Source organism: Periplaneta americana, chromosome 4 (assembly GCF_040183065.1).
Source record: "Periplaneta americana isolate PAMFEO1 chromosome 4, P.americana_PAMFEO1_priV1, whole genome shotgun sequence".
Classification (NCBI taxonomy): domain Eukaryota; kingdom Metazoa; phylum Arthropoda; class Insecta; order Blattodea; family Blattidae; genus Periplaneta; species Periplaneta americana.
The window spans coordinates 25,885,611-25,913,597 of record NC_091120.1 but is presented as its reverse complement, the minus strand read 5'-3'; the positions used below and the strand labels follow the sequence as shown (position 1 = coordinate 25,913,597).

Sequence of the window (27,987 nt, the reverse complement as noted above, 5' to 3'; positions counted from 1 at the left end):
ATGTAGGCTCTAATTTGTTTCTTGGAGTTTTATTACTTTCAATCCATCTTACCACGCTCTAGATATGCTTATGTAAGTAAATCATTGCACGCAGGTATGTTTAAAATAATTGATTACTGCTGAATTTACATCATATTAAAATACATTATTTTATGGACACTCCAAACATTGAAATTCTTTACGAGTACGCCTTTCAAGATTTATTGTTAGCAGAGTGCTAACTCTTTGTACTGAAACGCGGTTTCCAATTACAGTTTTTACAAGATTCATGCAACTAAATCCTCTCTCACAATTTACACTATTGCTCTGTTGTATCATAGACCATATGATAAATTATTTCGTATATAAAAAAGTTACTGAAACTATTGTTTACAGTTGTCCTATTCCGAGGCTTATTGTAGGGATTCGTAACAAGCTGTTTTTTACGGTTAAGAGGGAAATACTATATGATATTCTTATTGAATTTGGTATTCCCAAGAAATTAGTTCGATTAATTAAAATGTGTCTCAGTGAAACATACAGCAGAGTCCGTATAGGTCAGATTCTATCTGATGCTTTTCCAATTCACTGCGGGCTAAAGCAGGGAGATGCACTATCACCTTTACTTTTTAACTTCGCTTTAGAATATGCCAATAGGAAAGTTCAGGATAACAGGCAGGGTTTGGAATTGAACGGGTTACATCAGCTTCTTGTCTATGCGGATGACGTGAATATGTTACGAGAAAATCCACAAACGATTAGGGAAAACACAGCAATTTTACTTGAAGCAAGTAAAGCGATCGGTTTGGAAGTAAATCCCGAAAAGACAAAGTATATGATTATGTCTCGTGACCAGAATATTGTACGAAATGGAAATATAAAAATTGGAGATTTATCCTTCGAAGGGGTGGAAAAATTCAAATATCTTGGAGCAACAATAACAAATATAAATGACACTCGGGAGGAAATTAAACGCAGAATAAATATGGGAAATGCGTGTTATTACTCGGTTGAGATGCTTTTATCATCTAGTCTGCTGTCAAAAAATCTGAAAGTTGAAATTTATAAAACAGTTATATTACCGGTTGTTCTGTATGGTTGTGAAATTTGGACTCTCACTCTGAGAGAGGAACGTAGGTTAAGGGTGTTTGAGAATAAGGTGCTTAGGAAAATATTTGGGGCTAAGAGGGATGACGTTACAGGAGAATGGAGAAAGTTACACAACGCAGAACTGCACGCATTGTATTCTTCATCTGACATAATTAGGAACATTAAATCCAGACGTTTTAGGTGGGCGGGGCATGTAGCACATACGGGCGAATCCAGGAATGCATATAGAGTGTTAGTTGGGAGACCTGAGGGGAAAAAGACCTTTGGGGAGGCCGAGACGTAGATGGGGGGATAATATTAAAATGGATTTGAGGGAGGTGGGATATGATGATAGGGACTGGATTAATCTTGCACAGGATAGGGACCGATGGCGGGCTTATGTGAGGGCGGCAATGAACCTTCGGGTTCCTTAAAAGCCATTTGTATATATATATATATATATATATATATATATATATATATATATTGTTTACAGTTGTATGCAATTTATTGTGGCAACAGACTGTACCTGATACACAAGAACAGCGTTTCTCAAACGTTTTTGAAATGGGAACCACTTTTTAAAGTCGGAACAGTTCCGGGGACTACCTTACTCTTGATCCCTTCGAAAGCAAATTTATCATTTTCGTAGCATATTTTAACGCCAGTATACTTTTTAATGCCAGTATACTTTTAAAATTGAATTAAGGTTCGTTACTTTGGTCCTCTGTTATGAATTCGGGTGGTCCCTGGCTGGGTTACGGGCGCGGCGCCAGATGTTCAGGGAAAAGCTGTCGAGAAACCCACGTATATAGTGCTTTAAATCCCTCTTTTGCTGCTGAGAGTAGAATGGGAAGTCGATAGACGGGTAGGATAATAAATTTCATAAAATGCAGTACTGGGAGAAAAAGTGAAATTCAATTGCCATATGTCATTTCCAAACTCTGAGATTTTAAGCTATAGTGTGATACGCAATTAGTTTGAATTTTATTTTTTCTTCTGTCTTTTTTGAATAACCACAAAGGCAGACCTCGAGGACCACAGGTGGTCCGCGGACCATAGTTTGAGAAACGCTGCAAAAGAGGAATGAAGAGATGCTAGACGCTCCTCCACACGTCGGGCACATAGTCACTGCTTGCCTAACTTGTGCTAAATGTGACCAAACACTGGGCTTAACTAATAATATCACAATCGTAATAAATGACAGTGATAAAATAGCCGATAGTAAAGTGCAGAGCTCAAGTCACAAAATGTAATCAGCTGTGTATGGAAACAAGTTTGCATGGCAATAAACGGCCACCTAGAATGTACCTACATCGGCCAAATTCAAGATACTGTACAGATAAAGCTTTACATTGAAACAGTTCTATCTCGACAATCTTTCGGTATAAACCACATATTTATATGACATATTTTGCTCAAAATGACGGACACTTTGATCTTCCAGAATATTGACTTTTCCTCTGGGACACTCTGTAGAGTGTGACTTTCATGTGTAAGTAGTAAGCAAGCACATATTAATAATTTTATTTAATATATGTCTTAATAGTTTCGAAAATGAATTATAACGGTAATATCATTCGAAGCATAATACAATAGACCCTCGTTAATCGGAAATCGGATAAACCGAACAAATTGTTCGGTACCAGCCTAATTAATAAGGAAAAAATGTACTACTACTACTACGATGGCATCACAGCCCAAAGGCGAGCCTTAGCCTCCTCAATTTTCTTCCTCCAACTGTCCCTGTCCTGTGCTAATCTTCTCCAGGCAGTTGTTCCGAGATAGTCCTGAGAATCGATCGTTACCGCATCTATCCATCTATTTTTGGGTCTTCCAATTGGTCTTTTACCATGTATTTTCCCTTCTAAGATCTTCTTTGGTATTCTGTTTCCTTCCATCCGATAGACATGTCCGGCCCATTCAAGCCTCTTAATTTGATGAAAGTAATAATATCGAAACTTCTGTATAATTTATATAGCTCGTTATTATAACGTATTCTCCACTGCATATTTTCTTGCACCGGCCCAAAAATTCTTCTGAGTATTTTGCGTTCAAATATACCTAGTTTAGCTTCTGTCTCCTTAGATAATGTCCAAATTTCGCTTGCATAACAGAGAATACTTCTAATAATTGTTTTGTATATTTTAAGTTTTGTTTCCTTGTGCACACAGTTAGATTTCAATATTGCGCTTAATGCAAAATAGGCCTTATTGGTTGTAGTGATTCGACTCTGTACTTCAATTAATTCGCTATTGTTACTTGTCATTACTGTTCCAAGATATTTAAACTTCTCAGTTTCTTCAAATATGTTTATCGTCAGATTAGGAGGGTTATATATATTCTGTTTATTTCTTATTTGTGTCATCGAAAAAATGTACCGCTTAAACCGAATTTCAGATAAACCGTACTACGAACTGAAATTTGATCCCCTCAGTGCGTAGGCTATCCCATAAGATATTCCTCGGTTAAACCGAACATAATGTTCATAAAGAACAAGACATGAGAAAACAGACTTACATCACAGTCTACTATATACAGTCGCGAAGCTTGAGGTGTTTTTTTGCAAATCTCGTGATAAAGCGCTCCAAGCGGTTAGCAACTAGAAACAATAGACTGTCCATGGTCGACTTTGGACTGTTTCGTATTTCTATCGAGTGCTAGCTCGTTGCGTTTTTCACATTGATGCTTGTGAAATGTTCGTTATTGGTTATAATGAAAATGTTAATGGCTAAAATATAATAATTGGAATAATAATATGGGACAAGGAGGAGACGTTTGTAGTGCTATAAATTGTAGCAACAGTAAGAGAAAGAGGCCAGAGTTATCCTTTTTCCGATTTCCGAAAGATTCAGAAAGGTCCCTGGGTTTCCACAAGAATGCTGTGCAGAAACAAAATTGTTAATTTGAAGTTCTTTGTGACTGTTAGAATACATTATATCCTTAAATTTCACAATGAAATGTTTCAGTCTAGCCGAAAGGACATTAGATACCGGTTAAAGTTCTGTCACTTAGGCAGCTAAATTTCCATAGAAATAAAGGTTAGGTCTACTTTTTTTTCAGAGGATATATTTTTAATTGTAGCTATTAATATTGTTGTTATTTTTATGTGTTATTTTACTAAAGACATAGAAAAATTAAGTTTGTTTTAATGAAATTTATTGATCACGTTTTATTTTCAATGCTGGTGGGATTATTATTGCTTAGGCCTACTTTTTTCTTCAAAGGATATGTTTTTAATTATAGCTGTTAATTTTGTTGTTATTTTTATTTGTTGCTTTACTAGAGACGTAGAAAAAATCTGTTACAATAAAATTTATTGATCACGTTTTATTACCAATTCTGGTGTGATTATTATTGCTTAACCTCATCCCATTTTGTTAAATACGTAAGCCTACACTACAAGTACCGGTACACGTAACTTACTCCATTAATTCATATTTCCATTATTATTGTTGTAAAGGGAAATGCAAATTAATATTTATTGGTTTCATAGTTAATTATCGCTATAATCTTGAATGAGTGAAGCGATTGTAGTAAATTTCAGTTCGTTTTGCACAAACAAGAATAATATTAACCTATTTCTTGCAGGTATCTTCGAGTTTATGGTGGAATTTAATATACCTCATTAAAATAATAAATTAACTTTATGCATTTAATATTTCAATAATGGAAGGAAGGTGTTAATTTTTCCAAAAGAACACAACGAAAGTGTAACATATTTTGTCGTCTACTAGGAGAGATCTGCGATGATGAGGCGATAGTAGCGATCCTAGTGGTGGGCAGCTACCCATGTTTGCATTTTTACTACATATTGAGCTTCGCGACTGTATATAGTAGACTGTGCTTACATGTCGTCTTAAAATAACAAATATGTCGGAAATTTACCTTGTAAAACTTCAATACTACGACATGCAACATTTACTTACATTCAGTAAACATACTACGTATGAAACTGGCGGCCATCATTTTAACGGCGTTCTGCTTTTAGGCTAAATGACTGAAGAGCGCTCAACTAATACGTCATTATGTGCTTCAAAACGCAGACTTGCATGTATTTCAGACATTTGTCCGTAAGGACATCGCCAGCTCTGAAATTAAATTTAAATTATATGATTGCATTCACAAAAAGAATCGAAAACGCAAACTTAGCTGTAGTAATGCAGTTGTTTGTATCTTTCCAGATCGAAAATCCAACTGGAATCGGAAGGCGATGGTAGTGTCGAGAACAGCCAACTTGCAGCAGTCATCGACTGTTTCCATCAAACAGGTAAAGCAAGATATTATTAGGCGAAATGCCAAGGTCTCAGGAAACTCTTCGTGCTAACTTTTAAGCAGGGATATTTTTAAACTTCCTTTCCTTTATCTGCTGGAAATACACGAACAACGAATCTCCGAAGTAAAACCGAAGTTGTGGAGTTCATAATAATGTACTTTATAGTTCAGAAATAAGTCATGTTAAATAGTTGGATATCAACTTTTCTTACGTCAGATAATAATTGTGAACCTTCAGTGCAGATAAGACTTCTTCTCCCGTTAACCATTACTTCCAGTGCATCCTTCAGTACGCAGTTTCTTCTCAGCCAGTCCAACAATAACCTCCACTGAATCAAAAAACAGCTAATTCCATTTCTCCTTCAAACGAAGAAATGTTTATTTGACATTTTATTTCAACAAACGTATTATTTTCAGAATAAGCATATGAAAATGTTAAAGAAAAACACACTGTATAGTAATTAACAAATAAGACATTGTTAAATATGGATTATAATTTTTAAGAAAAGCAGCTTTATTCTTACGTAGGGTGGTTAGAGTACAAACCATTAATAGGGAATGTAAGGACGCTGGCATACCAGCCATTATGTAACAGAAGGAAAGTCTTCAACGTACGTACTTGTTTATCACTTAGCCTATAGATGAGCATTTCTTCCCAATTTTTGATATAATGATGATCAGGCTTCGAGACTTCAGACCCAATAGAGCAGTTCAGTGGAAAATCCGCATAACGGCGTACTGAGTATAGTGGTAAAGCGTACAGTGGGTTGGGGTACTGTAGAATGGATGCCAACAAATACGCAAAGGAAAACGCTCTGGATTTGAAGGTTCTGACGAATAATCTGGTTTTCATACAAACTGTGTCTGAAACTATTACACGGTTAGAGAAGTCAGAGCAAGAGATGCCGGAAGCCCTCAAATTAATTTAGAAAATGATGCAGAGAATTAATTAGACATAAAGTACACCGGTTACTGAACGTGTAAAACAGAAGTGGGAATCAATTTTATGTAAAAATAACGGATATGGAACATTGTGTAACATAAACAGCAAATTAGTGGACATAGAGTCACTCGAGAATAAAGGACTGTCTCTTAGAGATTGCAATGATGTTAGGTTTTTTCGTTTCGCTCCTAACACGTCATGCGACGTAGAGCGCAGCTTTCTACAGTACAAACTTTGGCAGATAACCGAAAAAGATTTACGTTTGAGACACTGAAAATGTATCTTGTAGTAGGTACATTGCAATTCGGTACTGTAACTGCACTTCCTGAAGACGACCAATAGGATAAGTGAAAAAAAATAAAAATTGCTACATGCTTATTTCCACCATTAACACTGTGTATAATTAAACACAAATGCTTATAAAATACAGGAGAATAAATGCTTTTCACATTCTTTTGACATTATCATTGTGTAATGTATATTTACTTTCAGAATGCACATATGTGTGTTTCCCCATACTACCGTACTCTACTCTAAATAGCAACGTTGTTACCTCAACACATCTCCATCTACCTGCAGCGAGTCAACAAACTATAGTGCATGCACAGTAAACTTATTGTATCGGGTCCAAAGTCTCGAAGCCTGATGATGATACTTTCATCTAGGCGACCAGGGTTCAATCTCCGACCTGACCGCGATGGAATTTTGTGGCGAACAACGAAGACGCGCTGTGAAACAACTATAAACAGTGGCAAGGGAAGCTGAGGTGTATGCCTAAAGACGGATGACCAATAATGGTGTTCTTCGACCACAAATTGTCTTGCTAGGATCTGAACTCGTATCTCCGGCGTTCAAACCGAAGCTCTAGGTCTAGTCTTTCGTGGCCAGCATGTGTGTGCCTTGCCCTTTTTATTTCACAACCATTTTATCAAAATTTCAGTCGTCAATTGGAATCTGGATCAAGTGTAACTCCAAGTGGAAGGATTTTATGTAGTAGTGACGTAAGGAATTTATAAATATCCCACTTTATTCCAGCAACGCAACATTTGTGCAGGAATGAAAATGTTAAATCATAATATATATTATATATTAATACCAACAATACAGGGTGATTCACGAGGATTTACCGTCCCTTACGGAGCTTATTTCCGAAGACATTCTGAGTAAAAAATGTCATATAAACATTTGTCCTAATTTGAATATTTTCAGAGTTACACTAATTTCAAATCGTTTTTAAAATACCATTATTCTTTAGTTTTAAGGGTAAAAAAGTTAAGATAAATAATGTACTATTCAGAAGTATCGTTTCTTTAATTAGCTAATATTCTGAAGCTAAAAATGTGTCGTGAATTCCATAGTTGCGTCCTACACATTTTTTTTGTTCGATTTTTAACTACAAAATTACATTTTCTTATGCATCTATCATAACAATTGTTACAAATCACGCTACTCTTGTATATTCTTTAAGACTGTACATTAGGAATATAATTAAACTGAGTCGACCTGGTTGGCGAGTTGGTATAGCGCTGGTCTTCTATGCCCAAGGTTGCGGGTTCGATCCCGGGCCAGGTCGATGGCATTTAAGTGTGCTTAAATGCGACAGGCTCATGTCAGTAGATTTACTGGCATGTAAAAGAACACCTGCGGGACAAAATTCCGGCACATCCGGCGACGCTGATGTAACCTCTGCAGTTGCGAGCGTCGTTAAATAAACCATAACATTTTTTTTTAATTAAACTGTAAAGAATCAAGTTCCAGAAATCGTATGATTTGTAACAATCTTTGTGATAAGTGAGTAAGTCATTTTTGGTTAAAAATTGAAAAAAAATCTGTACAAAGCAACTGAGAACACATTTTTCGCTTCAAAACACTAGCCAATTAAAGAAATGATACTTCTAAATAATTCATTCTCTATTTGTAATATTCTTTTACCCTTAAAACTAAAAAATAAAAATAGTATTTTACTAACAACTTCAAATTAATTACTTATTTAATTATTTAATTACTTGTTATTTACTTATTTAATTACTTACTTTCTTACTTTTTACTTATTAGTTACTTTTTTACTTACTTATTTGCTTATTTGCTTATTTATTTATTTATTTATTTATTTATTTATTTATTTATTTATTTATTTATTTATTTACTTACTCTGTTGGAGTTAAGGCCATTAGTGTAACTCTAAAAATATTGAAATTAGGACAAATGTTTATATGGCATTTTTTGCTCAGAATATCTTCGGAAATAAGCTCCGTAAGGGACGGTAAATCCTCGTGAATTACTCTGTATAATGTTCACTCAAAAAATTTACAGAATATTAGGTGAACGCCTGTTCTTAAAAAAGGACAGAGTAACATTTTGTTTTTCTGAGTGTAAAATATGAATCAGACATAATAGCTTATATCAGCAGTTCCCAAAGTGAGAGTCACGACCCCTTGGTTTTAATTGGTTATTTTACGACGCTTTAACAACTACTATGGTCTAAATGAGATGGTGGGATAATTCCAGCGAAATGAGTCCAGAGTCCAGCGCAGGAAGTTACCCAGCATTTCTTTTTAATGGATTGAGAGAAACCCCAGAAAAAACCTCTGCCTGTTATTTTTTTAACATCTCTGGCTTTGCAAACTACTATTCAAAGTGTGCAAGTGTTGAAAAAATATACCAGCAGCAAGAAAGCCAGTTTAAGAAGCCAGAAAGAAATGGAAAATACACTATCTACCAAAAAGTAATTGGGCACTGTTTTAGCCTCTTTAGAACCTCGTGGTACCACCTCTTGTTGCTATAACAGCAGCCACCCTGTCAGGCATGCTCTCCACTAGTTTGTGTAGGATATCCACTGGAATGCGTCGCCATTCCCCTTGCAATGTGGCACTCAGTTGGACAATGGAAGTTGGCCCCATGTTTCAGCGGCTACTATGCAGTGGTATGCAGACAATAATGTTCACCGGTTGGACTGACCTGCACAGAGTCCTGATCTCAATCCCGTTGAACTCCTTTGGTACGAATTGGACCGGCGATTGAGGTCTCGGAAGATGCGGCCAACTTCCAGTGTCCAACTGAGTGCCATGTTACAAGAGGAATGGCGACGCACTCCAGTGGATATCCTACACAAACTAGTGGAGAGCATGCCTGACAGGGTGGCTGCTATTATAGCAACAAGAGGTAGTACCACGAAGTTCTAGAGGGGCAAAAACAGTGCCCAATTTCTTTTTGGTAGATAGTGTAGATCTGCATACTCCGATTTCTCCTCTTGCAGGTACCGGTATATCATAATTTGAGTCAGTTTTGAATAAAATTATCGTTATTTTCGATTTTGCAGGATCTGTATTTTTCGAATGGGGTTAAGTACCGGTACGATAGTGGGGGAGGGTCGCAAAAAAGTTTTCAAAAAGTTCGGGAACCCCTGACTTGGATATATTGTATTTTAACTTCAAAGACGTCTTCCGCTATGATTCAAACACTAGCGTTATATTCTAGTCGAAGACTAATATTAATTGATGTCTACATAGGAGTTAAGACGGAACGAGCGAAGGAGTCCAATTCTGAAGTCTATGATGATGATAAGCTCTGGTGATAAATCATGTAAACATCTCTGTTTTTTCCGAGAAGAGTAGCTGAAATCTTTTGTGTAAGAAGGTTAGGTTAGTTTGGATTAGTTCAGATTACATTATGTTACTCCATATTAGGTTAATAATTACATCAATAAGATGGCTCCTAGTTTCCAAAGAGTTAACATTTCTTTTATTTTATATATTTTTATTTTATTGGGTTATTTTACGACGCTGTATCAACATCTAGGTTATTTAGCGTTTGAATGACATGAAGGTGATAGTGCCGGTGAAATGAGTCCGGGGTCCAGCACCGAAAGTTACCCAGCATTTGCTCGTAGAGGGTTGAGGGAAAACCCACCCGTGGACACATTTCTTTTATAAGGGATTTATACTGTTTTCAACTTTTTGTACTTATTTTGTCAAGTTTTTGTGATGTTTTTATATATAAAATGAAGTGATTCTGTTAAAATATACATATACTGTTATAAGAGTACTACTGTTGAATATGTGGATTGATAGGTGCAAATAATTAGTGCAATAAAATTGTCAGTAACGTTTGTGTTCCTAATTTTACTTACGAAAGCTGGCAAGCCTGTCTACAGTGCGCGGCATATACAACTTACCGGCATTATAACCGGTCGTAGCACGCGTTAAGTGGGGAGATCCCCGACCGATCCCTCGCACGGGAGAAAAACGAATCTTCGGTGAATGGCGGTGATTTAGGCCTATAGTTTCGTACAAATAATGTTCCAGTAAGAGGTATTAAGACAACGTTATCCTGATCTTACTCTTTTATCAAAGCATATGTTGAAAATTATGCCCACCTTTCTGGATGCAAAGATAAGAATATTTGGCTGTGTGATTCCATTACGCAACTCAGACTGCAATAACTCTGGTAACTGGGTTCTTGGAAGAGGTAATGGAATAGTCTGAACGCCTAGGTCGTGCTGCATTTGATGGGAAGTAATCTGCTAACCTTCGCATCAGACAGCGTGGAAGCCGGCCTTGGCCCAGAGCGGCACGCGAGAGAACCGCCAAGTAATTTCCTGTACTCCTCCTTCCCGCTGTACAATCAAGAGGTGAACAGAATTCTCCATGACATATAGCATTGAAACAGATTGATTGCATTTCTATCCCACCTCTTCATTCCTTCTCTTATTCCACTTTCTCTTTTTTTCCTTTACTTTTATTTTATTTTTTAAATTTTTACGTATTTCTGTTCATGCTTCTTACAGAGGCGTCATTGGGGAAGGGAGGCAAAGTGGGAAAATTGACCCTCTTAAGTTTAAGATTTAAAATATTTTTAACATTGAAATATTTCACTTTTATAAACGATTTAGAAATAAAAATGAAAACAAGGCTAAAGTTAATCTTTGTTACATTAGTGGTTGTTATAAATAATGTTTGTCAATTTCTTTATCGATAAAATTACGTCACTTTACTTGTTCTCACCTACGCCATATTGACAGCAAGTGCATTTAAATTACGTTCATATAAAGCCCTGAAACTAGGACTATGTGTGAATACTAAAAATGTAGCCTACTGTAAATTGAAGTAAATGTGACCATAAAACAAAACAAAATTAAATCATAACAATCCTATTTCTGACTTAATAATATTAGTAATAGTAATAATAATATTAGTAATAGTAATAATAATAATATGAATAATAGTAATAATAATATTAATAATAGCAATAATAATATTAATAATAGTAATAATAATATTAATAATAGTAATAATAATACCAATAATAATAATAATAATAATAATAATAATAATAATACTTACTGGCTTTTAAGGAACCCGGAGGTTCATTGCCGCCCTCACATAAGCACGCCATTGGTCCCTATCCTGAGCAAGATTAATCCAGTCTCTATCATCATATCCCACCTCCCTCAAATCCATTTTAATATTATCTTCCCATCTACGTCTCGGCCTCCCCAAAGGTCTTTTTTCCCTCTGGCCTCCCAACTAACACACTATATGCATTTCTGGATTCACCCATACGTGCTACATGCCCTCCCCATCTCAAACGTCTGGATTTAATGTTCCTAATTATGTCAGGTGAAGGATACAATGCGTGCAGAATAATAATAATAATAATAATAATAATAATAATAATAATAATAATAATAATAATAATTTTAATAATAGCAATAATAATAATAATAATAATAATAATAATAATTACATTGTATTAATACAGATCCGTTTAATGTATAGTTTGTTGTTTGGTTATTCTGATATTAAGCATACTCATCAAAATCACATTCATTTCAATTTCATTTCTTTATGTTGTTTTTGAGCTTTTCTGTATCACGTATTTTGCAGTTATCTATATATTTGGTCATTATTGTTTATTTGTATTTGTCTCTAATTTTAATAATTTTATTATTTGTGTCCACTGTTTTTGTAATTCTTTGTTCACTGTAAATCTTGTGCTAACTTTTATCTTGTGCTGAACTGTTATTGGCCTCAGGCTGTTGTGCAGCACAACAAACAAATAAACAAACAAATAATAATTATTATTATCGTGGCGCTTCGACCCTTTAAAGGCTCAGATCGACCAGCCGGCTGCTGGCCTCCCGCTCGCATGCCGAAGCAGAGGTGGACGATCATCCAACTAGAATGGTTAGCACGATGATTCTCCAGCCATTATAGCTGGCTTTTGTAACCGGATTTCGCTACCTATCGCAGCTCCCCAGGTGCATAACAGGTGCTTTCTTTTCTTGATTTCTGCTTGTTTCTTTCTATTCATTTTCTTTCTTGCCTTATTCATTTCTCTTCGTGTTTCTTTTCATCCTATCCTGATTTATGTTGTATATCATCTTACGTTTTCCAGTTCATTTTCGTTATTTTTCCCCTCTTTTCTCTTGCCATATCTTCTCTATTTCTTTATATTTATTTTCTTTTCTAGTTTTAATTATTTCTGTTGGTATTCATTTTCATCTTATTCCATTTTTCATTTAATGTAACTTATTCCCTCCATTGCTCTCTTTTCCTTAATTCATCCTTTTTCTTACTTTCCTATCTTCTCTCTTTCTGTCCTTCTTTGTCTTATTCATTTCTCTTCATATTTGTTTTCATCTTATCTCTAGCGTTTCATTTAATATTTCTTCTTTTCTTCTTTTTCTTCATTTCCCCTTTGTTATTATTGTCTATATTCTCTATTTATTTCTATTTATTTTTATTTTTATGCCTCCTGCTTTTTTTTTTCATTTTATCTCGATTTGTTCATTCAAGAGAACTGGATAGTGATTTTGGGTGAAAACCCGATTTTTTATTTTGTCTTTCAAAAATAGTATAAAACTTGCTCTTTAAAGCAATATATTACTGTCGAAAATATCTCTGCAAATTTTTTCCCATAGCTTTCTGTCCAAGGGTAGGTCTTTCACTGCAAAATCAGCATTCTCCAATCTTTCCTATTTTCCGCCTTCCTCTTAGTCTTATATATGATTCATGTATCTTAATGTCGTCTGTCATCTGATATCTCTTTCTGCCTCAAACTCTTCTCCCGTTCACCATTCCTTCCAGTGCATCTTTCAGAGGCAGATTCTTCTCAGCCAGTGACCCAACCAATATTTTTCTCTTCCCGATAAGTTTCAGAATCATTATTTCTTCACCTACTTTTTTCAACACAGCTCCATTTCTTATTCTGTCTGTCCATTTCACACCATCCATTCTTCTCCATATCCATATCTCTGCAGATAAGCCTTTTAAATGGTCTCTTTAAATATGGCTGCGTATTTAATCCATACATTTTTTTTATTGCAGTTTTCCTTAAGTTAAGATTTTTAAGACTTAGAGAATTTTCTCTGAAACTACCGAATCTATTTACATGAAATGTTGATGGTATTTTCTGCAGCCTGTGTTCTACAAAGTAGACCTAAGAGTATATGAATACCACGCACATAACATGAGAGAAAAAAATATATCGTATAACTACGTAACTCGACATTTGAGTTATCTACTTCAGTGGGTTATTTAAGTAGTAAGTTTAGAGATCCATTACGTTTATTAAGCTAAACAATGTATCTAAAAGTCTGTAACACGATATTACTACACATGGAAATAATAGGTTGGATTCACAAAAGCTATTTTCTAATTAACTCAAAATATCAGATTTGCAGTTATCTAGTTATAGTACTAGAACCTCGATATATGAATTGAAATCTAAAACGGCAAATATTGAACAATTTCGAGGAAAAAGTTGTTCCGGGGCCGTGTATCGAACCCGGGACCTTTGGTTAAACGTATCAACGCCCTACCAACTGAGCTACCGGGGAACTCTACCACACACCGATCCAATTTTTCCCTCTATATCCACAGACCTCAAAGTGGGCTGACAACCGTCAAGCAACTAACATTGAGTGCACACTAATTCTGTGTGACTTAAATTGTGATTTTCTGTTAACGAACAGTGACGTATATTATGCAAATCAAGCTTTCAGGTATAACTTCCTGTAAAGTTGATTTGAATAATTTCGAGAGAAAATTTTCTCAGCCCACTTTAGGTCTGTGGATATAGAGGGAAAAATTGGATCGGTGTCTGGTAGAGTTCCCGGGTAGCTCAGTTGGTAGAGCGTTGGTACGTTTAACCAAAGGTCCCGGGTTCGATACCCGGCCCCGGGACAATTTTTCCCTTGAAATTATTCAAATCAACTTTACAGGGAGTTATACCTGAAAACTTGATTTGCAACGGTAAATATTGTTAATCAAAATTTGATTTTTTTTCTATTTGGCTAAGATTAAATATTCGATTAAATACGGCACTTAGAATTTACGACATACATTGCTTGAGTCCACACCTGTGGAGTAACTGTTAGCGAGTCTGACCGCGAAACCAGGTGGCCCGGGTTCGAATCCCGGTCGGGACAAGTTGCCTGGTTGAGGTTTTTCAGGGGTTTTCTCTCAACCCAATATGAGCAAATGCTGGGTAACTATCGGTACTGGACCCCGGACTCATTTCACCAGCATTATCATCTTCATCTCATTCAGACGCAAAATAATCTGAGATGTTGATACAACGTCGTAAAATAACCTACTAAAATAAAAAATAACCTATATTACTTGATAACCTAAAAATAAAAGAATATGAATGAAGACTATAGCAAGTAATGTGCACTTGAACTTTGAAGTACCTTTAGCAAAGTAAGAAAACAGATTATCAGTTATGAACTTTTTTGCAGCTGGATAAGAAACGAATTAGTTTCAGTGAACTCAGAATGATTTATTGTACAGGGATATCATTTTATTTTTACTTCAATTTTTATTGTACCTGAGTTTTTGTACGTAATTCGCTCCCATCCCTTCTACTAATGAAGTTCCAACTGTCCTCCACACAGAACCAAGGTCGCATATAGTACTGAGTTAGTGAGCATAGTACGTTTCAGAAATATGTTCGCGTTTTCCAGTGACGAAAGAGCTTTCAATATTGAATCATATTTTCGCACAGGTACTGTCGTCCGTTTGCCTACGTCGCATCCCGATTTCCCACACCTACTTTTACTCGCCCCTCTGTAAAGCTAGTGGCTGGGCTGTCTTGGCTCTTTTCCGAAAACATTAATTTCTGTTGTAATATTATACAACTGTTTAAATAACTTAAATAAAAGGGCCTGGTTAAGTAATTAACTGTCACGTGATTTCCCCTCTTTCTATGATCCTGCGACATAACTACTTGAACGGACAGTAGATAGCATGTCTGAGTAATTTTATCTTTTCGGATCGGACAAAAGTGAAGATTGAATTTACAGTACGTAAGGTACTCTTTTAAGGACTAGATACAGAATTAGTTCAGCATGAGTTACTAGTACGAAGGACGAAACTGGTAATTGGAATTAGATGCAATAGTCTATAGTGCGATAATATGCACAAAAAAAACTGAAGCCTATATCGAAATGAACGGCCACCATTTGCAAAAATGTGTTTAAATATTCATGTTATGATTATTTTTCAATTTAATTTCTTTCTGTATATTTACGCTTTCAATATTGAATCATATTTTCGCACAGGTACTGTCCGTTTGCCTACGTCGCATCCCGATTTCCCCCACCTGCTTCAGCTCGCCCCTCTGTAATAGCTGGGCTGTCTTAGCTCTTTTCTGAAAACATTAATTTATCTTAGGAATTGCAAGTTTACGTAATATTATACAGCTGTTTAATTTAACTTAAATAAAAGGGCCTCGTTAAGTAATTAACTGTCACGTGATTTCCTCCCTTTCTACAATCCTGCGGCATAACCACTTGGACGGACAGTAGATAGCATGTCTGAGTAATTTTATATTTTCGGGTCGGGCAGAAGTGAAGATTGAATTTACAGTACGTAGAGTAGGTACAGAATTATTTCAACATGAGTTACTAGTACGAAGGACGAAACTGGCAATTGGAATTAGATGCAATAGTCTATAGTGCGATAATATGCACAAAAGAACTGAAGCCTGTATCGAAATGAACGGCCACCATTTTCAAAATTGTGTTTAAATATTCATGTTATGATTATTTTTCAATTTAACTTCTTTCTCTATATTGTACGCTAATGTGCTGTAGACAGTATAATATACACTGCATAATGAACACGTTCGCATGGATAGCTCAGTTCGTGAGTAAAAACACTTATTCTTAATACAGTACTGTACTTTGATTAAACAAAAACCTAACGAAAATTATCGAACTCAAAATCGCGATATTTCCTAGTTTACGTAAATGGATGAAGTACTTTTCTTCCCTCCTATACCTAGTAGAGTGACTTGTTTGTGTTTTACGCCAGTATCATCGAACTAAAGTCGTGGAAGGGCGTAGCAAACTGTGTTTCCGGTTCTCTAAAGGTATAGCCAGGTTAATATTAAAAATGTTAGTAAAAATAAAATTATGTCCTGTGTAACCATGACAATCTTTATTTCACTCTCAGCACTGAACTAAACTTTTATACTGAAATGCTTTAATCGTTTACAGGAGAATGGAGAAAGTTACACAACGCAGAACTGCACGCATTGTATTCTTCACCTGACATAATTAGGAACATTAAATCCAGACGTTTGAGATGGGCAGGGCATGTAGCACGTATGGGCGAATCCAGAAATGCATATAGAGTGTTAATTGGGAGACCGGAGGGAAAAAGACCTTTGGGGAGGCCGAGACGTAGATTGGAGGATAATATTAAAATGGATTTGAGGGAGGTGGGATATGATGATAGAGACTGGATTAATCTTGCACAGAATAGGGACCGATGGCGGGCTTATGAGAGGACGGCAATGAACCTTCGGGTTCCTTAAAAGCCATTTGTAAGTAAGTAAGTATGCTTCAATCGTACAGGGATCACAACCCATTCCCCTTAGTATTTCTTATTTTCTCCATTGTTTTCTTTTCTTTGCTTTCCTTTTCTTCTTATTTTTCTATTCTCCAGTTTTTTCTTCGATTTGCTTTCTTGCCTAGCTTATTTCTCGTCGTATTTCTTTTCATCTCCCTTCACTTATTTTCTTCAATTATCTTTTATCGCACTTTCCCGTCTCCGCTCTCTTTCTTTCATCACATTTACACCGCTTCCCTTTAAGGCCGTGGCTCAGGTTTCGCTTTGTTTACCCGTAGGTGCGAGGTACTAAGGAACACCGCACAACGTCTAGTCGATAACCTGGAAGCAGCTGCTCCGCCTGAGAGCAGAACATGACTCCACTTACGTTTAATCTCAGATTCAATATTCTTTCCACTCGCATGTTGACTCTAACACTATTTTTTCATCAATAATTCTTCGTGTAAGTCTAATGTACATTGCAAAATACTCCTCTAGAATAATAGGCTTAGTATTCTGGAATAAATATTGCAAGCAAACCGCAATGCCTGCGCTCACGTGCTCTGACGTGTGAACAGCATAGAAGACGCACACACCTCCCAGGTAATCAATAAAGGAAGTGGCACCGCTATTGAAGCGTGTGATCTTCATTCCGAATGACAGCTGATCAAAATCATCGCACGTACATCGACAGATCTGACACGCTGGAAAAGGGTGGTTTCATCGTTTAATGGTATGGACTTAAAACATAAGAGTAGAATGTCAGTAACGATGTTCTTTAACGGAGCGGATATTAAGCAAGCACCCTTTGGGCCACGTGAAATCTATGTCTAACTATAATACATGGGTCATTCAATAATTAGGCAACATTTCAATTAACAACAAAGAAAACTTTTTGAAACAATCACATTATTGCAGTGCTCAGAAGTAATCGTGACAACATTTCAATCAACAACAAAGAAAACATTTTGAAACAATCACATTGTTGCAATGCTCAAAAGTAATCGTAGCAACATTTCAATTAACAACAAAAAAAAACATTTTGAAACAATCACATTGTTGCAGTGCTCAGAAGTAATCGTGACAACATTTCAATCAACAACAAAGAAAACATTTTGAAACAATCACATTGTTGCAATGCTCAGAAGTAATCGTAGCAACATTTCAATTAACAACAAAAGAAAACATTTTGAAACAATAACATTATTGCAGTGCTCGGAAGTAATTGTGGCAACATTTCAATTAACAACAAAGAAAACATTTTGAAACAGTCCCATTATTGCAGTGCTCGGAAGTAATCGTGGCAACATTTCAATTAACAACAAAGAAAACATTTTGAAACAATCACATTGTTGCAGTGCTCAGAAGTAATCGTGACAACATTTCAATCAACAACAAAGAAAACATTTTGAAACAATCACATTGTTGCAATGCTCAGAAGTAATCGTAGCAACATTTCAATTAACAACAAAAGAAAATATTTTGAAACAATCACATTGTTGCAGTGCTCAGAAGTAATCGTGACAACATTTCAATCAACAACAAAGAAAACATTTTGAAACAATCACATTGTTGCAGTGCTCAGAAGTAATCGTGACAACATTTCAATCAACAACAAAGAAAACATTTTGAAACAATCACATTGTTGCAATGCTCAGAAGTAATCGTAGCAACATTTCAATTAACAACAAAGAAAACATTTTGAAACAATCACATTATTGCAGTGCTCGGAAGTAATCGTGGCAACATTTCAATTAACAACAAAGAAAACATTTTGAAACAATCACATTGTTGCAGTGCTCAGAAGTAATTGTAGCAACATTTCAATTAACAACAAAGAAAACATTTTGAAATAATCACATTGTTGCAGTGCTCAGAAGTAATTGTGGCAACATTTCAATCAACAACAAAGAAAACATTTTGAAACAATCACATTGTTGCAATGCTCAGAAGTAATCGTAGCAACATTTCAATTAACAACAAAGAAAACATTTTGAAACAATCACATTATTGCAGAGCTCGGAAGTAATCATGGCAACATTTCAATTAACAACAAAGAAAACATTTTGAAACAATCACATTGTTGCAGTGCTCAGAAGTAATCTTGGCAACATTTCAATTAACAAAAAAGGAAACATTTTGAAATAATCACATTGTTGCGGTACTCAGAAGTAATCGTGACAACATTTCAATAAACAACAAAGAAAACGTTTTGAAACAATCACATTGTTGCAATGCTCAGAAGTAATCGTAGCAACATTTCAATTAACAACAAAGAAAACATTTTGAAACAATCACATTGTTGCAGTGCTCAGAAGTAATCGTGACATTTCAATCAACAATAAAGAAAACATTTTGAAACAATCACATTGTTGCAGTGCTCAGAAGTAATCGTGGCAACATTTCAATCAACAACAAAGAAAACATTTTGAAACAATCACATTGTTGCAGTGCTCAGAAGTAATCGTGGCAACATTTCAATTAACAACAAAGAAAACATTTTGAAACAATCACATTGTTGCAGTGCTCAGAAGTAATCGTGGCAACATTTCAATCAACAACAAAGAAAACATTTTGACAGTCACATTATTGCAGTGCTCAGAAGTAATCGTGGCAACATTTCAATTAACAACAAAGAAAACATTTTGAAACAATCACATTGTTGCAGTGCTCAGAAGTAATCGTGGCAACATTTCAATTAACAACAAAGAAAACATTTTGAAACAGTCACATTGTTGCAGTGCTCAGAAGTAATCGTGGCAACATTTCAATTAACAACAAAGAAAACATTTTGAAACAATCACATTGTTGCAGTGCTCAGAAGTAATCGTGGCAACATTTCAATCAACAACAAAGAAAACATTTTGACACAGTCACATTATTGCAGTGCTCAGAAGTAATCGTGGCAACATTTCAATTAACAACAAAGAAAACATTTTGAAACAATCACATTATTGCAGTGCTCAGAAGTAATCGTGGCAACATTTCAATTAGCAACAAGGAAAACATTTTGAAACAGTCACATTGTTGCAGTGCTCAGAAGTAATCGTGGCAACATTTCAATTAGCAACAAGGAAAACATTTTGAAACAGTCACATGGTTCAGTGCTCAGAAGTAATCGTGGCAACATTTCAATCAACAACAAAGAAAACATTTTGACACAGTCACATTATTGCAGTGCTCAGAAGTAATCGTGGCAACATTTCAATTAACAACAAAGAAAACATTTTGAAACAGTCCCATTATTGCAGTGCTCAGAAGTAATCGTGGCAACATTTCAATTAGCAACAAGGAAAACATTTTGAAACAGTCCCATTATTGCAGTGCTCAGAAGTAATCGTGGCAACATTTCAATTAACAACAAAGAAAACATTTTGAAACAGTCACATGGTTCAGTGCTCAGAAGTAATCGTGGCAACATTTCAATCAACAACAAAGAAAACATTTTGACTCAGTCACATTATTGCAGTGCTCAGAAGTAATCGTGGCAACATTTCAATTAACAACAAAGAAAACATTTTGAAACAGTCCCATTATTGCAGTGCTCTGAAGTAATCGTGGCAACATTTCAATTAGCAACAAGGAAAACATTTTGAAACAGTCCCATTATTGCAGTGCTCAGAAGTAATCGTGGCAACATTTCAATTAACAACAAAGAAAACATTTTGAAACTGTCACATGGTTCAGTGCTCAGAAGTAATCGTGGCAACATTTCAATCAACAACAAAGAAAACATTTTGAAACAATCACATTGTTGCAATGCTCAGAAGTAATCGTGGAAACATTTCAATCAACAACAAAGAAAACATTTTGACACAGTCACATTATTGCAGTGCTCAGAAGTAATCGTGGCAACATTTCAATTAACAACAAAGAAAACATTTTGGAACAGTCACATTGTTGCTGTGTTCAGAAGTAATCTCCTCCAACATGAAGAACCCGCCTCCACGTCTCAGGGAGACGACGGATGCCATCCACAGCGTCTTGTACTAATCTTCGAACAGACTGCTCTACTGCTGCTGTAATTGCCTGTATGGTTCTAAAGCGAACTCTTCTAAGTGGTAATTCCATTTTCGGGAAAAGGTCAAAATCACACGAGCACATATCTGGGAAGTATGGAGGACGCTTCAGAATTTCCCAGTTCCATCTGCGAAGTCCTTTTCCCTCCGGTGTCCCAACTAACACTCTACATGCATTTCTGGATTCGTCTATACGTGCTACATGCCATGTCCATCTCAAACGTCTGGATTTAATGTTCGTAATTATGTAATGTGAAGAATACAATGCGTGCAGTTCTGCGTTGTGTAACTTTCTCCATTCTTCTGTAACTTCATCCCTCTTAGCCCCAAATATTTTCCTGAGAACATTATTCTCAAACAACCTTAATCTCTGTTCCTCTCTCAAAGTGAGAGTCCAAGTTTCACAATCATACAGAACAACCGGTAATATAACTGTTTTATAAATTCTAACTTTCAGCTTCTTTTGGCAGCAGACTAGATGACAAAACCTTCTCAGCCGAATAATAACACGCATTTCCCATATTTAATTTCCTCCCGAGTGTCATTTATATTTGTTACTGTTACTCCAAGATATTTGAATTTTTCCACCTCTTCGAAAGATAAATCTTCAATTCTTATATTTCCATTTCGTACAATATTCCGGTAACGAGACATAATCATATACTTCGACTTTTCGTGGTTTACTTCCAGACCTATAGCTTTACTTGCTTCAAATAAAATTTCCATATTTTCGCTAATCGTTTGTGGATTTTCTCCTAAGATATTCACGTCATCCGCATAGACAAGAAGCTAATGTAACCTATTCAATTCCAAACCCTCTCTGTTGTCCTGTACTTTCCTGATGGCATAATATAGAGTAAAGTTAAAAAGTAAAGGTGATAGTGCATCTCCTTGCTTTAGCCCGCAGTGAATTGGAATAATAATCATTAATATTAATAAATAATAATTATTAATAATAAAAATGTAGGCTTATAATAATAGTAATTATTTATTTATTTATTTACTTATATTTAATGTGCTGTACAACAGCCAGAGGCCAATTACAGTTCAGCACAAACAATATAACAAAAACATTAGCAATAATTTACAATAGAAGTACAAAGAAATAATTAAATTAATGTCAATTAATTAAAATGATAATTACAAGTGAAATAATGGAATCATAAATGAAGAATGGAATCATATAAAATAGTATTACAAAGATATACAAGATTATAATACAACGACAATAATGACAATGAATGGACGGGATAAAATGGATGACTAAACTACATAGCGAAATGCGTGTTATTATTCGGTTGAGAAGCTCTTATCATCCAGTCTGCTGTCCAAAAATCTGAAAGTTAGAATTTATAAAACAGTTATATTACCGGTTCTTCTGTATGGTTGTGAAACTTTGACTCTCACTCTGAGAGAGGAACATAGGTTAAGGGTGTTTGAGAATAAGGTTCTTAGGAAAATGTTTGGGGCTAAACGGGATGAAGTTACAGGAGAATGGAGAAAGTTACACAACACAGAACTGCACGCATTGTATTCTTCACCTGACATAATTAGGAACATTAAATCCAGACGTTTGAGATGGGCAGGGCATGTAGCACGTATGGGCGAATCCAGAAATGCATATAGAGTGTTAGTTGGGAGACCGGAGGGAAAATGACCTTTTGGGAGGCCGAGACGTAGATGGGAGGATAATATTAAAATGGATTTGAGGGAGGTGGGATATGATGATAGAGACTGGATTAATCTTGCACAGGATAGGGACCGCTGGCGGGCTTATATGAGGGCGGCAATGAACCTTCGGGTTCCTTAAAAGCCATTTGTAAGTAAGTAAGTAAACTACATAGCATAATGAGATTAAAAGTAATTGTATTTGAAAATGAAAGAATGGAATCAAGTAAATTAATAAGTAACAAAATGATAAATAATATTAAATAACTATAATAATAATAATAATAATAATAATAATAATAATAACAGTAATAAAACATCAGTATTTCGGTACAATTTTCAAGTGAGCTTGCTTCATGATATTTTAGTGTCGAATTCGACATAAAGGAAATCAGCAGAGAACCATTGCGCCCCACATTTATAAACGAGAGACCTTAGTATCGACATCGCATGCTACATGTGCCTGTGTCGAAACGACTTCCTTCACCTCCAACAGTCAGAATTTTTCTTTTTTAAGATCGGTGTGCCAGTTTACTATCACGCGTCCGATGTAATGCTCTGTGTGCCAGAAATAGCCCTTATCGCATGCACTATGAATGGAAAACTGCCCGCCTTGAGGATGTCCAAATGTAAGCGCCATTCACTTTATTGACTGCATTTCGTCAAGCCGTGACCTCGCAGTCTAGCTGATAGCGATCTGTAATTTGCGAAATGCATACGTTGACATCAGAAACGTTTGGGAATGTCTCACGAGGACCTGACGACTTGGCAGTGCTCGATCAAATTCTCTTCACATGCACGACTGTCGAAACGCTCTTGAAGGGAACTCGATGGATGTGAATGTTACGCAAAGAATACTAATCGCTTTAACACAAATTCTATTGCTTATGCCTACCCACGTACATAAGCATTTAACATGTATTAATGTACAGTATAAAGCGATATTAACCTGAGTGCTTGTGAATGGGTACAATACGATAAAACACAATACATAAAGCATGAATATACAGCAGCACATTGACGAATTATACTTCAAAGTTACTCTGACTATTACATTTTTTACTACGTCATACTACTTTTGACCAATAAAACGGTACGAAAGGTCGTGTTTCAATCAATCATAGCTGTTTATCGCTACAATTTTATCACTTCCCTAGCATTTATTTATTTTTATTACTTCCCTAGCATTTGTTTGTTTCTATCACTTTCCTAGCACTTATTTCTTTGTTTTCCAACATTTTAAACTGCAAGTTCTTTACTATAAAACATGCTTTGCGATCGTCAATTGTTTCCTTCATAGATAGTCAACAGAAAATAGCGGCTCCGTTCAAACGTTTTGGAGCTAATATTAGTGAAATAGAATTTTAGTAAGTCAATTAATACCTATTTTACTGTATTAGAGTACTTTATTTCTTCTAATCCTTATATATTTTCTTCTGTTTTATGACCTCTCAACCATTTATATCTTTGTTTGCCAACATTTCAGACTAAAAATTCTTTACGGTACTATAAAACATGCTTTGCGATCGTCATTTGTTTCCCTCAAAGATAGCCAACTGAGAATGGCGACTCCGTTCAAACGTTTTGGTGAAGCTAACATTAGTGAAATAGAATTTTAGTAGGTCAATTAATACCTATTTTACTGTATTAGAGTACTTTATTTCTTCTAATCTTTATATATTTTCTTCTGTTTTATGACCTCTCTACCATTTATATCTTTGTTTGCCAACATTTCAGACTAAAAATTCTTTACGGTACTATAAAACATGCTTTGCGATCGTCACTTGTTTCCCTCAAAGATAGCCAACTGAGAATGGCGACTCCGTTCAAACGTTTTGGTGAAGCTAACATTAGTGAAATAGAATTTTAGTAAGTCAATTAATACCTATTTTACTGTATTAGAGTACTTTATTTCTTCTAATCTTTATATATTTTCTTCTGTTTTATGACCTCCCTACCATTTGTTTCTTTGTTTGCCAACATTTCAGACTAAAAATTCTTTACGGTACTATAAAACATGCTTTGCGATCGTCACTTGTTTCCCTCAAAGATAGTCGACTGAAAATGGCGACTCCGTTCAAACGTTTTGGTGAAGCTAACATTAGTGAAATAGAATTTTAGTAAGTCAATTAATACCTATTTTAGTGTATTAGAGTACTTCATTTCTTCTAATCTTTATATATTTTTTTCTGTTTTATCACCTCCCTACCATTTGTTTCTTTGTTTGCCAACATTTTAGATTAAAAATTCTTTACGGTAGCCTACTATAAAACATGCTTCGCAATCGTCATTTGTTTACCACACAGATAATCAACTGAAAATGGCGGCTGCGTTCAAACGTTTTGGTGAAGCTAACATTAGTAAAATAGAATTTCAGTAAGTCAATTAATATTTTATTGTATTAGAGTACTTTATTTCCTCTAATATTTATATACTTTTTTCTAGTCGTTTAATAGTCAATTAAATCCCACTCGAATTTTTATTTTCTCCAGATAAATCAAAACCTGTAGTGAGATTACTGTTTATAATATTGACACGCATTTTATTTATTCATTCAATTTTACGCCATAACGTAAAATCTGGGTTATGTCTGCAAATTAAATAATATCGAGCGAGTCAATGGTAACTTTGAAGAATGCAGAAATAAATCTATACTAATAATAAATCTGTAGCCAAAGTTTTTCTGGTAATTTTCGATTTTCCAAAAATAATTGGTGTTAACATGTATAATTAACCATCCTGAAACCGAAAATCGCTTTTTTGAAATTTTTGTTTGTATGTCTGTATGTCTGTCTGGATGTTTGTTACCTTTTCACGCGATAATGGCTGAACCGATTTATATGAAAATTGGAATATAAATTAAGTTCGTTGTAACTTAGATTTTAGGCTATATGGCATTTAAAATACGTTATTTAAAGGGGGGGTTAAGGGGGCCTGAATTAAATAAATCGAAATATCTCGCTTATTATTGATTTTCATGAAAAGTGTTACATAACAAAAGTTTCTTCAAACATCATTTCCGATAAATTTTATTCTATACAAAATTTTGATAGGACTGATATTTAATGAGATAAATGAGTTTTAAAATTACAATATCAACACCATCTAAGGCGCTGTACTGAAATAAAAACATATGACTTCGTCTATAAGGGGCCTTGGACAACAACAATTGAAAGCTAAAACATAGCCTACAGAGAATGTTTCTGTGTTTGTATGAAGTAATATCGGAAGCTAATTAATTGTTTAATTATTATTTCACCATTGGAAAGTGTAGTTGCTCTAAATGGACATAATTCTACAACTTTATTACAGTAACTTCTGAAACATATAGCAAGTAATATAAAGTATACACATTAAAACTAAATTATATGTCAATCTTCATTAAACTATGGTTGCATGTAATAACAATTAAGAAACATGTTAAAGGAATTGTCATTGCACCAAATGATTGCTGTCTGGAACAAAATGACCGCATTTTAATTATTTAAATACAATTTAAATTAAGCACCATATTAAAAGATTTATCCTTCTATCAAACACGAATGTTCTCTGGATCAAACGTCCTATTTTAATTATGTAATTACTTTATATTTATTTCTAACAGGTGCAGCGGAGCGCACGGGTACGGCTAGTGTACGATATAAAGCGATATTGACCTGAGTGCTTGAGAATGGGTACAATACGATAAAACACAGTACATAAAGCATGAATATACAGTAGCACATTCACGAATTATACTTCAAAGTTACTCTGACTATTATACTTCACTACGTCATACTTTTGACCAATAAAACGGTACGAAAGGACGTGTTTCAATCAATCATGGCTGTTTGTCGCTACAATTTTATCACTTCCCTAGCATTTATTTCTTTGTTTTCCAACTTTTCAAACTGAAAGTTCTTTACGGTAGTACAAAACATGCTTTGCGTTTGTCATGTTTCCCTTATAGATAGTCAACTGAAAATGGAGGCTCCGTTCAAACGTTTTGGTGCAGCTAACATTAGTGAAACAGAATTTTAGTAAGTCAATTAATACCTATTTTATTGTATTAGAGTACTTTATTTCTTCTATTCTTTATATAGTTTCTTCTGTTTTTATGACCTCTCTACCATTTGTTTCTTTGTTTGCCAACATTTCAGACTGAAAATTCTTTACGGTACTATAAAACATGCTTTGCAATCGTCATTTGTTTACCACGTACACAGTCAACTGAAAATGGCGGCTCCGTTCAACCGTTTTGGTGAAGCTAACATTAGTGAAACAATTTTAGTAAGTCAATTAATATTTTATTGTATTCGAGTACTTCATTTCTTCTAATCGTTATATACTTTCTTCTAATCTAATCCCACTTGAGTTATTTCCTCTAGATAAATCAAAACCTGTAGTGAGATTACTGTTTATAATATTGACACGCATTTTATTTATTCATTTAATTTTACGGCATAACGTAAAATCTGCGTTATGTTCTGCAAATTAAATAATATTGAGCAAGTCAATGGTAACTTTGAAGAATGCAGATAATAAATAATACAATTAATTCTTTGAACATAATTTAAAGAATGAACAATGCAATGCAAGACAACCACACAATAAAAAGTCGCATCATAGAGAAAATGTGACAGCTGTGAAATGAGTAATGAATGACTCTGACAGAGATTATTATTGTTTATTTTGTCGAAAAAGTGAGGAGGTGGTTTAGACTGCGTTGAGGAAGGGAAAGTATTAGAGGAAACTCCATATTCTTTTGCTTCATCGAGAGTGCCAATCAAAAGTGTATTATTATCTTTCTTTTTTTTTTTAGTAGGTTATTTTACGACGCTTTATCAACATCTAGGTTATTTAGCGTCTGAATGAGTTGAAGGTGATAATGCTGGTGAAATGAGTCCGGGGTCCAATACCGAAAGTTACCCAGCATTTGCTCATATTGGGTTGAGGGAAAACCCCGGAAAAAACCTCAACCAGGTAACTTGCCCCAACCGGGAATCGAACCCGGGCCACCTGGTTTCGCGGCCAGACGCGCTGACCGTTACTCCACAGGTGTGGACATTATCTTTAAAATAAAATTATTATTATTATTTATTATTATTATTATTATTATTACCCCTCGGGAGAAAATTAAACGCAGAATAAATATAGGAAATGCGTGTTCTTATTCTGTTGAGAAGCTTTTGTCATC

General features: G+C 35.1%; 1 protein-coding gene across 1 annotated transcript in view; it reads left to right on the top strand.

Moving 5' to 3' along the window:
* LOC138697633 (uncharacterized) overlaps positions 1 to 27,987 on the top strand; it is a 262,595-nt gene that overhangs the window by 54,836 nt on the left and 179,772 nt on the right. The window contains exon 2 of the mRNA XM_069823047.1: positions 5,253 to 5,338. Within this exon, the coding sequence (XP_069679148.1) occupies positions 5,282 to 5,338 (57 nt within the window). The 5' untranslated portion in view covers positions 5,253 to 5,281. The remainder of the gene's footprint in view (positions 1 to 5,252; positions 5,339 to 27,987) is intronic.